The sequence below is a fragment of the Argopecten irradians genome, chromosome 13 (assembly GCF_041381155.1).
Source record: "Argopecten irradians isolate NY chromosome 13, Ai_NY, whole genome shotgun sequence".
Classification (NCBI taxonomy): Eukaryota; Metazoa; Mollusca; class Bivalvia; order Pectinida; family Pectinidae; genus Argopecten; species Argopecten irradians.
This window is the reverse complement of record NC_091146.1, coordinates 31,828,415-31,841,443: the sequence shown is the minus strand read 5'-3', so window position 1 is coordinate 31,841,443 and position 13,029 is coordinate 31,828,415. Positions and strand designations below refer to the sequence as shown.

General features: G+C 35.2%; 1 protein-coding gene across 1 annotated transcript; it reads right to left on the bottom strand.

Annotated features, from left to right (window-relative positions):
* Positions 1 to 2,131: 2,131 nt before the first annotated feature.
* LOC138305478 (uncharacterized) lies at positions 2,132 to 11,485 on the bottom strand. The gene is made up of 5 exons (XM_069245714.1): positions 11,292 to 11,485; positions 6,687 to 7,149; positions 5,644 to 6,043; positions 5,209 to 5,427; positions 2,132 to 5,015 (listed from the first exon to the last, which is right to left on the bottom strand). The coding sequence occupies exons 2-5, from the start codon at positions 7,113 to 7,115 to the stop codon at positions 4,705 to 4,707; spliced, it is 1,359 nt and encodes a 452-aa protein (XP_069101815.1). The 5' UTR covers positions 7,116 to 7,149; positions 11,292 to 11,485; the 3' UTR covers positions 2,132 to 4,704.
* Between the last annotated feature and the right edge of the window lie 1,544 nt (positions 11,486 to 13,029).

The window sequence follows — 13,029 nt, the reverse complement described above, 5'->3', positions numbered from 1 at the left end:
TATTTGTAGACATTCCAATCAGATTTACAAGATATGCCATAACTCATTTTTGACGAGATAACACTTGTCACCGCGTATATCTTTGGTACGACCCCGTAGATTTTCCCACAGGGAGCACTGCAGGCAAAACTTATAAAATGTGATATTGACATGCTTTATCTCGTAATCTCGTGGATTTTATTTGTCAAATTTAATGTTGTTCTGATAAGGTATGTTTGATCCAGTGTAAAGTCAACGGGAGCACGGAGGCTTCGTTTATCTATAGTCGCATAATATAGAAAGTATCCCAATATTTCTATAATAAATTATTGATTTTGTACTGCTGTGGACATAGACTTTGAGGGTGATTAATGGTCGAACATGACGTGGGAAATGTTCAGAATCAACAACCGGACAACATAGTGTCCTCTTTAATATCCAATACTCTAGACGTATCCTTGACCACAGCAAAAACGTCTGTAGTATTTCAATACTTTATTTTATTACACTCTGACAGGTAAATCCGTTAAGATTAATATACGTATATGAAATACGTGTATGGGCTAACTTGCTATCGTTCAAAAGGAGACTCAAATTCATACACGTTGTCTGGGTTAATATAATTTAAACTTGTCTACAAAGACAGGTACAGATGAGAAGTTGTCTTTATAGCCAGGAGGTCTTAATACACAGGTCAAAGTATGTAGCAATTGGTCAGTTCGGATCGTGGATAAGTGGTCTGTTTGAGCAGCTGGTCTTTATACAGAGGTGGTTACTACGACAGGTTCTAAGGAGATTCTAGTTCGTAAACCTAGTCTAGGGTAAGGTAAGACAAATAAGGCCAAACAAATTAAGGGACAGAGAGAAAATGTTGTGCATGTAAAACGAAAACTCTAAGACGTTGTAAGATGTGTTATAACAGCTAGCACAATTCTTATTCAGAACACCAGTTACAGCCATATGGTCTTTATACACAAGTTGAATTGTGTTTCTAGAAAGGGTAGTCTGTTTGTGCAACTGGTCTTTATACAGAGGTGGTTACTAAGACAGGTTTTAAGGTTTGTCGGTATTTCTGACATTAGCTGGAACGGCTTATTTTAGTAATTAATGATGAGAGTACACTCAGGCGGTTACTGTTTGATTAAAAAAATGAAGAAAAAAATATTCAAATTATTTCTTTATGATTCAACCCACTATAATATTTACAGTTATGAGTAATACTGCAATTACCTTTAAGGAGTCTTTGCTAATGAATTTGGTATTATGTTATTTCTGACTGTATACTCTCAATTAAAATATCTTTTTTTTTGCATCATCGTTGAGCGTCGTGACGGAGACTTGGTTATGTTCTAATGCAAAACATTTCTGCAATTTCTATATAGACAACATTAAGAGAATAGAACGACTGCATTGTCTAAGGTACGTATAATGTTTCCAGATGTTTTTTGCTCAGACTTTTTATGCATAATGTTGTTTGGCCTCTATGGACATCGCAAGCATGGAAGCTCAATAGATTAGATCAATTCTCCAGATAATTTCTTTTCTAGACGGCAAAATGTTTCAAGGTGTTCATATTGCATATATCTATCCAGCCTCACGTCCCATGTGGGTCAGTTGCTAAAGGAACTGAACGTTACGTTGGTGGTTTCCTCCAGCTTTGTTTGTTTTTTTCTGTGATAATTCACGTGAGTTGGGTTTTTTGGAAGACTGCGGTATATGTGTGTTGTGTCTTCTTGTACAGTTGAACTCTTGCCTTTTTTATAGTGTTATATCACTGAAGCTTGCTGTCGAATACACCAAGCAACAAACCCCACCCGGTCAATTATACTGACAATGGGTGAACCAGTCGTCCCACTCTATGTATGCTGACCGCTCCACTTCATAAACCTAGAATGTCCTTAAAGGTCCTTGTATATGCATACTGTAAACCAACTTATACTCGTGGCGACTATTTTTTGCATTTTTATATCTTAAGACGTTTTCAGAATTTCCTCTTTACCTGTATAATAGTTAGTTTCGAGAAGATTCATTCTCGTGATTTCTCATTACCCGCGAAATCCGGGAAAATCAATCGCACAGAAAATAAATTGGTTCACGGTATATTTCTCAAGTCTGTCAGCTTCAATAAAAATCTAAAGACACAAAATTCATTTCTTTTTTTTTTATTATGAAAAACAGTGGTGGAATGTATTGTATGTTTGCATGTATGTAGATATCAATACAATGTATAATACTCACTAATACAAAGTCATCATATTCCTCTGTGGACGGACAGATAAGGGAAGATGCACATATAAAATCAAATATGTTCTCAAATAAATACAACTACGTCTAATTTATAATAATATGATATTTGTATTTCCCGCTCTTATATCCTATTGGACCAGACAGCGCTAGGTCACATCCAATCAAACGACAGTTCGTCCACACACAAGATCGTAAATTTTCGGCAATTGCCGGAAAATTATTTCCGGTTTAGGGAAATTCCGAAGATTCTGACCGAGTTTTGGGGATGAACTATACGTTTTAGCGAAGAGCACAAAATACAAAAGATAAAATAAATTATATTTGGAGGGAATAAATAAAGGGCTCCGCGACCCGATGTGGGATGCAGAGAATAAATAATTCAAAATAAATTAGAATAAGATGTGAGACAGTTGTGTGAGTGGAATAGAATACTTAAAACGTATAGATAGAAAGGAAACAGTCAGAAAAGCAAACTTTCGTCGCTTATTTAAAGGGATACTTCGCACGGATGTAAAGGTTTCAATCTTTTCATAGTGAGTTTTTGTTTCAGAATAGGATACATAGGACGCCATTGAAGAAGGCCTGTGAGATCTCCTATCCACCTATTATATAATGTAATGAAGAAATATGGCCGGAAGGAGATAAAAAAAAGAAAAATAAAGAAGAAAAAAAATCGTTAGAACGAGGAAGTTCAAGAATTTTAAAACAATGTTTTTAGCAAATGTTATGACGAAAAAAAGAGAAATAAAAAAAGGGATTTTTTGCGAAGATTTGAAAAAGGAAATGTAGCAATTAAGAATTAAAATTATAGTTTGTCAATAAGTTATGTTATAAGATGAACGTCTAACGCCCACATTCAACCACCGGTCTATGGTGACCACGTGACCACTACACAGTACATAAATAGGAGGTAAATTTCTATAAATAGATCACACGGTTTAGAAAATCTATAATTTTCGATATAAACTAGTCTATCCATCTACTGACCGAAGCACAAAAATCACTGTTTTGGTTATCCATTTAAATTTTTTCGACAAAAACGGTAATTCGGAACGCATAATATGTGCTATTCCGTTTCACTTACCATTTACGTTTTCCAAAGTTTGTTGTTGTTTTCATAGTTTTCATAGAATTTTCTTATAACTTTTTCAATATCTGCTTTCAATATTTAAAAAAATAGTTCTTATCATATACAAATATTTAATGTTTTAAAATGGTACCAAAGAAGGATTTGCATTCATATTTATGTTTTGAATTTCCAAAACATTGACAAAAATTGACTTAACGTGTATATCGGTCTTGCTCTAAAGTCATATCACAGAATCAACTTCAAAAGCTATATATTAGGTGATAAACTACGGTTTCAAACACACTAAAATAACACGTCACGACATCATTTGACATACACAATTATCTTTCCACCTTAACACTATAATTCAATGCTGAACACTTTTATCAAAATTGAACACAATTGTTCGAAAAAAGAACAACAATATATTTTATCAAACTTGAACGCAAAGTAAATGTTGTTAATTAAAAACAAATATTATCAATTATCAAACGTTGAACACAAAATTAATGTTCAAAAATTGAACACTGGTATCAACACATGCAGGATATTTGTTCGTTAACAAATAAACCATTAAAACAGCAAAACATTTTTAAAAACACTTTTTGAAAAAGAAAACACATATGCCACGACTGTGGCGCCTTGAACACTTTGATGAGATGAAGACTCCTTGTTCATTGAACACATTTGTTTGAACAGATAGGTTGGACGGCTGTCTGCATCAATCAATAATTGAAAACTTATTTTCGAAAAAGCTTGAAACGTTGCGAGAATTATCTAGAATGTTTGTTACAAAACTGAAGTTTTGCTTTCTGAATCAATGATATGAAAAAGAGTGAAGTCGAAGTTAAAGTATGTTATCGTGAAATCTCGAAGAGTATTTTAGTTGACTTCGAAATAGATAATAAAAATCTTTATAATTCCATAGGTTTTGAAATAATGACATTTGAACGCCCTTTGATGCTATATGATAGAATAGGCGAGTTTTCTGAAGGCGAATTGTTTAATTCCTCGGACTACGGAATGCAAAACTATGACAAAGCTGTGTTTATGTTCATGGATACGAATCATGTTATTATGCTATTCATCAATTCTCGCAACGTTCCAGAAAAGACTTTTTCTTATCATAAATAAATATAATAGATATTTAAATAAATTAATAGTCATAAATCATCTCCTTTTGACCGGATAAAATTGTCTCTGAGTTCCTGAGGACTAATAAGTTCATTTCATAAAACAGAGTTGTTTGCCCCTGGTAACAGTTATCAATTGTTACGTCATCACTTTTTGCGATGTTTTCGCGTAAACCAATGACGCAAATATTGATTTCTGTTCACGTGGCTATCACACACTGAATTACGAAGAGACGGATTTCAACAATCATATTATTTTTTTTTATATTTCTGTCATCAATTACGAAGTAACTGTCGATGTTCGCAAAATTCCTTCATATGTTGCAGCACTTGTAAAGATTCTTTCAAAATGTCATTGGTATCGCCAAGCTCCTTCCGGAATTGCGCAAAGCCCTCTGCGCTCATATCTTGACGGCGAATGTTCTTGTATGCATTTTCAGCCATGTTCAAGAATTGTTTTTCCATCACAGCGCATGAACAGTTGTCGGGACGTATTTCCGGTTCCGGTTTACAGAGTTTGTTATTAAGTATGTTTACATCAGCTTCCAGTTGCTTTAAGTAGTTCAGGTTCATTTGTTTCTCTAATTCTGAAAAAGTAAATAATATTTAATTAAGGATACACGTTATATTCTGCACTAAAATTATACGAAATTGTTATCAAATTTGAATAAGCTTTTCAAAAATATTGTTTTTGTTTGCTTCTTTGTTTATTCTTTTCACATAAGAAATAACACATAAGATATATGTTGCTTTCTTCTTAAACATGAAGGCAAATCGTACCTTTTCTTCTTCTTTTGGCGAGAATAACTGCATCGTCCTCATAATCACATTCAAATCTGTCAGACGCTTTCCTCTTACGCTGGTTAAGGTGGGACAGGAATTTTTTGATTAAGCGGGAATCCTCATCATCACCATGACGCTCTCCCATCTCTGTGACGTCACCATCAGAGTTTGCTCTATATCTGTTCCTCCTGGTCGGGTACATGACGTCACCATAAACTAAAAATTAAATGGCGGATGTTACTTAATTTGAATTCCTTTTTGTCGTTACAAAACAAAATAACTTGCTATTGTCAGAGTAAAGAAACTAAAAAGAAACTTCCCTCTCTCACCTAATGCAAAGTGTTTACTTCTTCAATTCCATACATATTGAATCTATATCAGGCAAGAAAGGCCTTTATTTTAATTATCCAATTAGTCTATCAAGACACGTACCTTCAGCTTCCATATAGGGACGACTTGCAGCGTCAAACGAAAGCTGCTTTCTCGCTCCTCGCATTGAAAGTTCCTCTATTAGCATCGCCCTGTGGTACTCCGGGGACAGTCCCGACCCCCTGGGATCCACGTGCTCCCGTATATACGGTGATGGAGACCGATTTCCCCGGGCATAAGACCTTTCCATCATAGCATGCATCATTGGAGACCTTCGAGGACTTGGACGTTCTTGGTGAACCTTTATAGGAGTTCGATCCATACAACCCTGAAGGCCATATTCCGGATTCATGATCGGAACCGGAGACGATTTCATCGGAGATCCTTTCATCGCCGGATCGATGTTTTGAGAAAATGAAGGATGGCAGTGTATCGACTTAACCGGTGTCCTTTCATGCATCACCTGAGAAAAAAGGACAAATAGAACTTATTGTTTGTGGTAAAATACGTCCGAGGACATTGGGTGTATAGTTGTGATACTGTTAAAATATGTCCTATGTTAGAGACAACACCAGACTACAATAGACAAACGCCGTTAGGCAAACTAATCAATTCACAATATTTACACGTGCTCACCGCGTGCGATCAATGACCAATACATTATTGGCTCGTGATGCATTTAAACAAACAAAGTTCATATGGTGTAAACATTGTTTAAGCAACCATATATCGACGTTATTGAGCTAATTATGGCCGACGGGAGAGCCCCAATGTTTGAAGTTATTTGGGTTCTTACATTTGAAATAAGGTTGATCATGATAAAATTCTTGTCGCATGATACATGATGAATTTTTTCTTATCAAAAATCAATTTCATTGAGAATACACTTATATATTACACTTCTTGTTTTTGTTTTATTTTTAAAGAAAACCAAACATTCATAAATATAAGCAAAATACGAAAGGTCTTACAGTCACCGACAAATACATCGCACCTAAATACTCTGTGATATAATTCCATGAGCATAAACAATGTAACGCAAAATTTAACCAGAGGTTTATTGAACCCTATAGAAAATCATAAGTCCATAAAACCTATACTCTTACCTTACTCTGTTCTGCGATAGGTGTAAACCCACTACCGAGGTAGTGTACAGCACTGTTTGGAGACACGGGAGGTGATCTTGGTTTAGTCCTTTCCGCTAACATCCAATCAGAATTCTCCCCGTAAATAGAGAAATTGTTTTTGTCGGACCCTGGGGAGGGGACACGAGAGTCACTGAATGAAGTATTATGGGATTTCTCCTCGGATCCTTCAACGTCTATACCACGTTTTGGGAATCTGAAGAAAACGTCATCAGAAAGCGTTGATCGCGGAGAAGGAGGAATGGATTCTGTCTCTTTCAGGCAGGTCTCAACCTCGCTGTCTTCGCGTGATCGTCGACACTCTTGATTAGTTGATCGGAATTGTTTAAGTTTCTGTAGTAAGTCTTTTGGGATGGATTCAAGAGATGCGCTGCGTTCTTTTAATTCCATGATGAATATTCTCTAATCAGTCATGCTGCAAAATCTGCAAGAGAAGAAAATATATGTCAGAACGAGGCTAAGGACATCCCACTAAAACACTATCTTATCACATGACGAGGCATTGCCATTCACGATTAAAACAGATTTACTTATGAATAAGACTGAATCAAGCAGAACAGAACGTCAATTAGTCATTGAAAACTTTCCCTTAGAACAAGACTCACTGAAATGTTTTCATCTCAGAACGAGACTATTTCGACTGACGTAAGTATGTATGATAACCGAGTGTAATTTTCTGAAAGAAATTAATTGTTGTTTGACACCTAATATAAAAGACATTAACAAGTCGAATTGTTTACCTGGCTATTGACATAATCAGCCCGGTTTCGTCGCCGTTCAATAACAGTATTGAACTAAAGTCAAATTCGATTCCTTATATAGCACCTTCTATTATACCCTACAGCTACAACTTATTTTAGTCTTCATTTAAATATAACGGTACTCTTCGATTAATTGTTCTCTACATAAGCGGCGATACTTTTGTAATCGTCTATATCTTAAGCGGCCGGTGTTGATTTCAGAGTAAGCCAATATGCATAAGATGTTTACAGCGATATGACTTATGAACTGCATAGATTATGAAGAGGGCATAATGGGCCCTTCCTCGCTGAATTTTGCAGATCATAAGCGGCCTCTTATAATCCAATACATCTATCAAAGAAAGATGGGTCCTACTTTTCTACAATAGATATTAATCTCAAGCGAAGCGTCGGGTTAATCTGTCCGTAGGATTTACTCGAGATAATCTCATATCCTGGATATATGATCAGAGACCATCAAAGATTTAAACCGCGAGGTAGCGAAATCTGAATGAAGTAAATGTTTTGAAGAAGCGTCGATGAACACAGAAAGGTCTTACGAAATAAAGCCATTGGCAATGAATGTTCAACCCGGAGAAGTTTAAAAGAATAGTATATTGATATGGTTTATAAACAGAATAAAATTCGGCATTTGTTGAAATGTATGTTACTTTTGATTTATTGTATTGTTTGTCTTTCGACAATACTATTTCTAGTTTATCATAAAAGCTGCAGTGTGAAATGACCAAGAAAGTTCTGCGAGTTCACATGACGCACGTGTCAACAACTTTGTAAGGATGACAGGCGAAGGACTTGTTTCGGATTTCTTACCCTTTAATGACAAGATAGCAGATATGCACTCAAACACAAACTTTTCAAAAAGACATTTTTTACCTTTAAAAATCTTTTGACACCTCCGAAATAATTTACATAATTTGTCGCTTTGAATTTATGAATTGGCTTCTGTACTTTAAACTTGTCCCCCGGAATGTAAATAAGCCGCTGATTTCAAACTTAAATCAGTTTCATTTGAATGTTTAATTAGTTAAGAATAAGACTGGGTCATAGGAGCGTGTGATGACATTGACGGGCGACAAGCGTTATCCTTACACAGATAAATTTATGGGATGAATCTTACTCACCCTTGTAATTTCACAATGAACTGTTCCAGTTTTAGATTACGAGGAGTCCAATATGTATTCAGGGGTAGATATTTTAAAGAGCATTGAGGAAAGGAATGTATTTAGTATTCTAATTGGCGACTAATCACGCATGTCGGGTATCCCAAGTAATGCTATAGGGTGATGACCTCACGATAAGACGAACACAATGATTGGTTCATTTGATATATCCCATCGTCATTATTCCAATCAAAATTCGTGTCATTCCAGACCTTGGCGACAATGGACTGTATCAATTAAATGTAAACCCATTCACTGGATGCAGTAGATATCAAAACAAATCTAAATTTTCGGATACACACTTTGTTTCTCCCGTCATGCAACATTTGTTGGCCATTGTTTTAAGCCAGTTGAGGTGTCCTGGGTTGTAAATGTCGTTACTGAAGCTTGGGATTGTGTTTTTGTTTACGATATCATCAGCTGATGAGAACACTGCCCCTGGAACAGTTCCCATGGTTTATACCGTAAGGAGATCTGCACACGGCGACAATAGCGTTTAAATGCAAATCTTAAGAAATTTAACGAGTTTGACGAAAGAACAATACCTATTTTAAAACCCAAGTGCTTAGCATTGTTTCGCAACACCGGCGTTTCTGCTGATTTCTCTCATAGAATATTTGTGTATTTGAACTATTTTTTTCATAAAGCGTTTTTTTTTTGTTTGTTTGTTATTTGAACCTGAGTTTTTGTCAAAGTTCTGTACGATTTCATTGATTAAGTTAATGCATAGAAATTGTTGTAGGATGGAGATATCTCACTAGAAACTATTGATATTGTACTTAATTAGTAATTTAAAATCGATATTATAAACGACATCACAGCGATGCCTTAAACTATAATTGAAATTAAAATTTTTGAATAACCAAAATTTTCCCAATAGGAATGACTTAATGCTTATCATATTAGTTGCTTGCAATAATATACGTGAAGCGTTTCTATCTTGTTTACTAAAATTATACTTGCTACGTTGTAATAAATAAAATCGTTCCACATATGTGTTTCTTATTCCGTTTTGGGTTCTTTTAAAGAAAGCAAAAGTTACAGATTTTCTTAGGTTAAAATTGCTGTAGAATTGTACATTAGAAAGAGTAATGCATATACATGTAATTAATTTCACAGCAGGCGACTGGTATTCCACCCTATTTTATATTAGATATTTATAGATTACATGCATGTACATGTTTTCCGAGACTCCAATTTTACCCACATAAGGATAACAGTCAGATTAAACACCTGTACAGGTAAAAATAACTTTACAGTTATACAACAACGCGTAGCTGAGCCGACCTACCTGAGCCTATAAATATACATCATTTCTTATCGTACCGCTACCCAAATAGCTATAAACCATTTATAATGTAAATTGTGGCGTAATGCAGGGTGCAATGTTTCAGTGCACAGCGTACCGATTTACATAGCTGACACTTGTCAAATACGCTAACTACGACAAGCAATTTCACGCCAGTTGCTCTGGCAGCATATTAAGACCACTCGCTATTATTTACTATGATTTAGAAAAGAAACATAATGTCACTTGTAGACAGTTTGTATCGCACCTGTACGTTAACGGCATATAAATTTTGATTTTGTTTGTTTGTTTGTTTTTTATTGGCTGTCCTTTTAGTGGAACAGATTGAGACGCGTCTATGTTTACCGAAAAGTACAGTAGACCGGGCAAGAATTTGTTATAATATTGACGGAATAAATTCTGTGCTCACGAAAAAAAAAAACCCTTCTCAAATGTAACGGCCATTATACATATAACTGCATCCTATTTGAGTCTTAAAAACTAAGACCAAAAGTTCTAAGGGATAGTTACTGAATACTTGACATTTCAAATAATTTTACCACAGTCCTACATGTATATTTGGCTTTAAAACATAAAGAATGATCTGCGGACTCGGCAGTTGCACGGATACCCGTATTATAACACGCTTCAAAGTGATGCAATTGTCATTAATTGAAATGTTCATTAGTGCCTTTTATTTTTATTTTTCTTATTTTTAGAATTTTATGAGTAGGTATTGAAATTTTTGTGGGAGCAGCCACTGGGAGTTTGAAGAGTGCCGTTACTGTAGTATTATTCTTGGTGTCTTCTTGTGATAGCGGAACTCTAATCTACATTATAGGGCCATCTCACTGAAGCATGGCGTCAATGATACCGTGCAGCCCCCCGCACCGCTGGTGTGAAGCTGGATATATACAGATTATATACGGTACAATATACAATGTACTTAATGATATTTATAATTACCATAATTATCATTAAAGACATAGTTTTTGGTTGTATACACTGTCGTAATTATCCAATTTAATGCCTAATTTGATATCTTCATTAATATTTATAACCATTATGCAAATAAACCTTTGATGTGATTATCCATCCTTGATTAATTATGCATAAGTTGATAAATTTTGTGTTATCAATGGATTTCGTATTTTTGATAAGTTCCTGATTTCAGGACCCAATTATTTTCATTTGATCACGAAATAAGAGCATATGAAATTTGGTGATATAATCATAACAAATACATAATGTATAATTCTACTACAAACAAATAAAAATATTCCAGGCTTAAAATAACTCACAAAATCAATGAATATCATAGTACATATATATATTAAAATGAAATAAGCTAAAATACCTGGTATATGATGACATGTCCGGTCTCGTTCTTCGCTAATTACAGGTACATAATCCCAGGTAGTCCATCGTTTTTCACGTAACTCACAGTTTAACACTAGATCCGATCGTATGAGGCTACCGCGCCAGTCTGATCGTAATACAGCCAAGCAAGTTTACCTACATCGAGTGAGTACTCATCCGTGACCAGGTAACGGAACTCACCTGGGTACCGTTACAACAGCTAACCTATTTCTATTATATGGTCTGTAGGTATTGAATTCTGTTTGCTGTACAGGTAAACCCACTCGTAGGGGTTTTCCCCACAGGTAAGGCATCGCACCGCATTTTCACCCCGTCAATCAAATTAGGCCACGCCTCCACACGCAAACACTCAAGAGTTTTGTTTAATTTGGAAAATATTTCTGTGCTGGAATTTAATTTGCAAACAGTGGGCGACTAGTATGGTGTTTAAGTGGGTAGACTTGTTGTGAAAGCGGAATACACAGATCTTGTAGATATAAGGTATACGGGAGGGTGGAATATAAGGTGTTTGAGGGATGGGGGAGCTGTGAAGGTTTCGTTTTCCGTATGTATCAAAATGAAACTAAGTTGATAAATATGTATTCTGAGAAACCTTGGTTACATTTTCCGAAATGCATATTTGATTTTAAAGTTTAAACAGTTTAAAATCGAAAAGAATTTGGCATAAGTTATACATGTTATGATATATAACATCTTTTTGTAAATCTGAAGCCACTTTCATATCGAATTCTTACAACGGTAAATACGAATCCTTTGATTTTAAATATATTTTATTTTCTGTACAATAACAATGGGATGAGGCACAAGTTAGTACAACTTGTGAAGCCAAATAAGATATTCACTGTGAAAACATATATTAATGATATATATGTACAATGTATGCAAATTGTATATGTTATAAGCCAATATCTAAAAGTCGAAATATATCGTGAATGGTTATGACCTAAATATGTAGCAAATCGGTAAATCTGAACCAGCAAAAAAAAATATGTTATGTTATAAAATCCCTAACACGAGAGGACAATGTTACAGAGATAGGAGCGAGTGACACACGCCGATCTTTTAATGACAAACACGAACATTTTACTATGTTGTTAAATTAACTCCCCCTCCCCCCCCCACCCCGACTTAATTTACATGTACACTAACTAAATCTACACTAGTGAAAGCCTGTTTTTCCCAATTTATCATGAGGCTTTCATATAATAGCTGGGGAAGCACATGAAAAATTAAACAAATTAAATATTGCGTATGAACGCAACACTTTTGCACATGAGCGCAATGCTTTTTCGTTCGAACGCAATACTTTATGAGTTATTCTTTTTATTTCAATCAAATTACTATCATTAATTCTATCCTCAGTCTCATTTGTTGGACGTTTGTCTAGGTTTTACGTCTATTACCAGTCAGGGTCATTTAACAGAGGGAAAATTAGCGACAGAGCGATTTGCTTCTGGGCCGATGAAGCAACTTCTTATAGATTTACAAAAGCTACATTATGAATACCCGACTTTGCATGCTACGTGCAATTCATTGGCCTACATAGCTATGTTGTCATATCAGAACGCAGAAACGACGTCGCCGTTTACAACGTCGCATGCTATTGGTTGAAACTCTTGCACTCTCAACGTGCAATTTAAACCTGGCATTGAAACAGAATTGAAGTACTGTCAGAAATCATGAAAGATGCCTAAATGAAAGATAATTTCATTTTT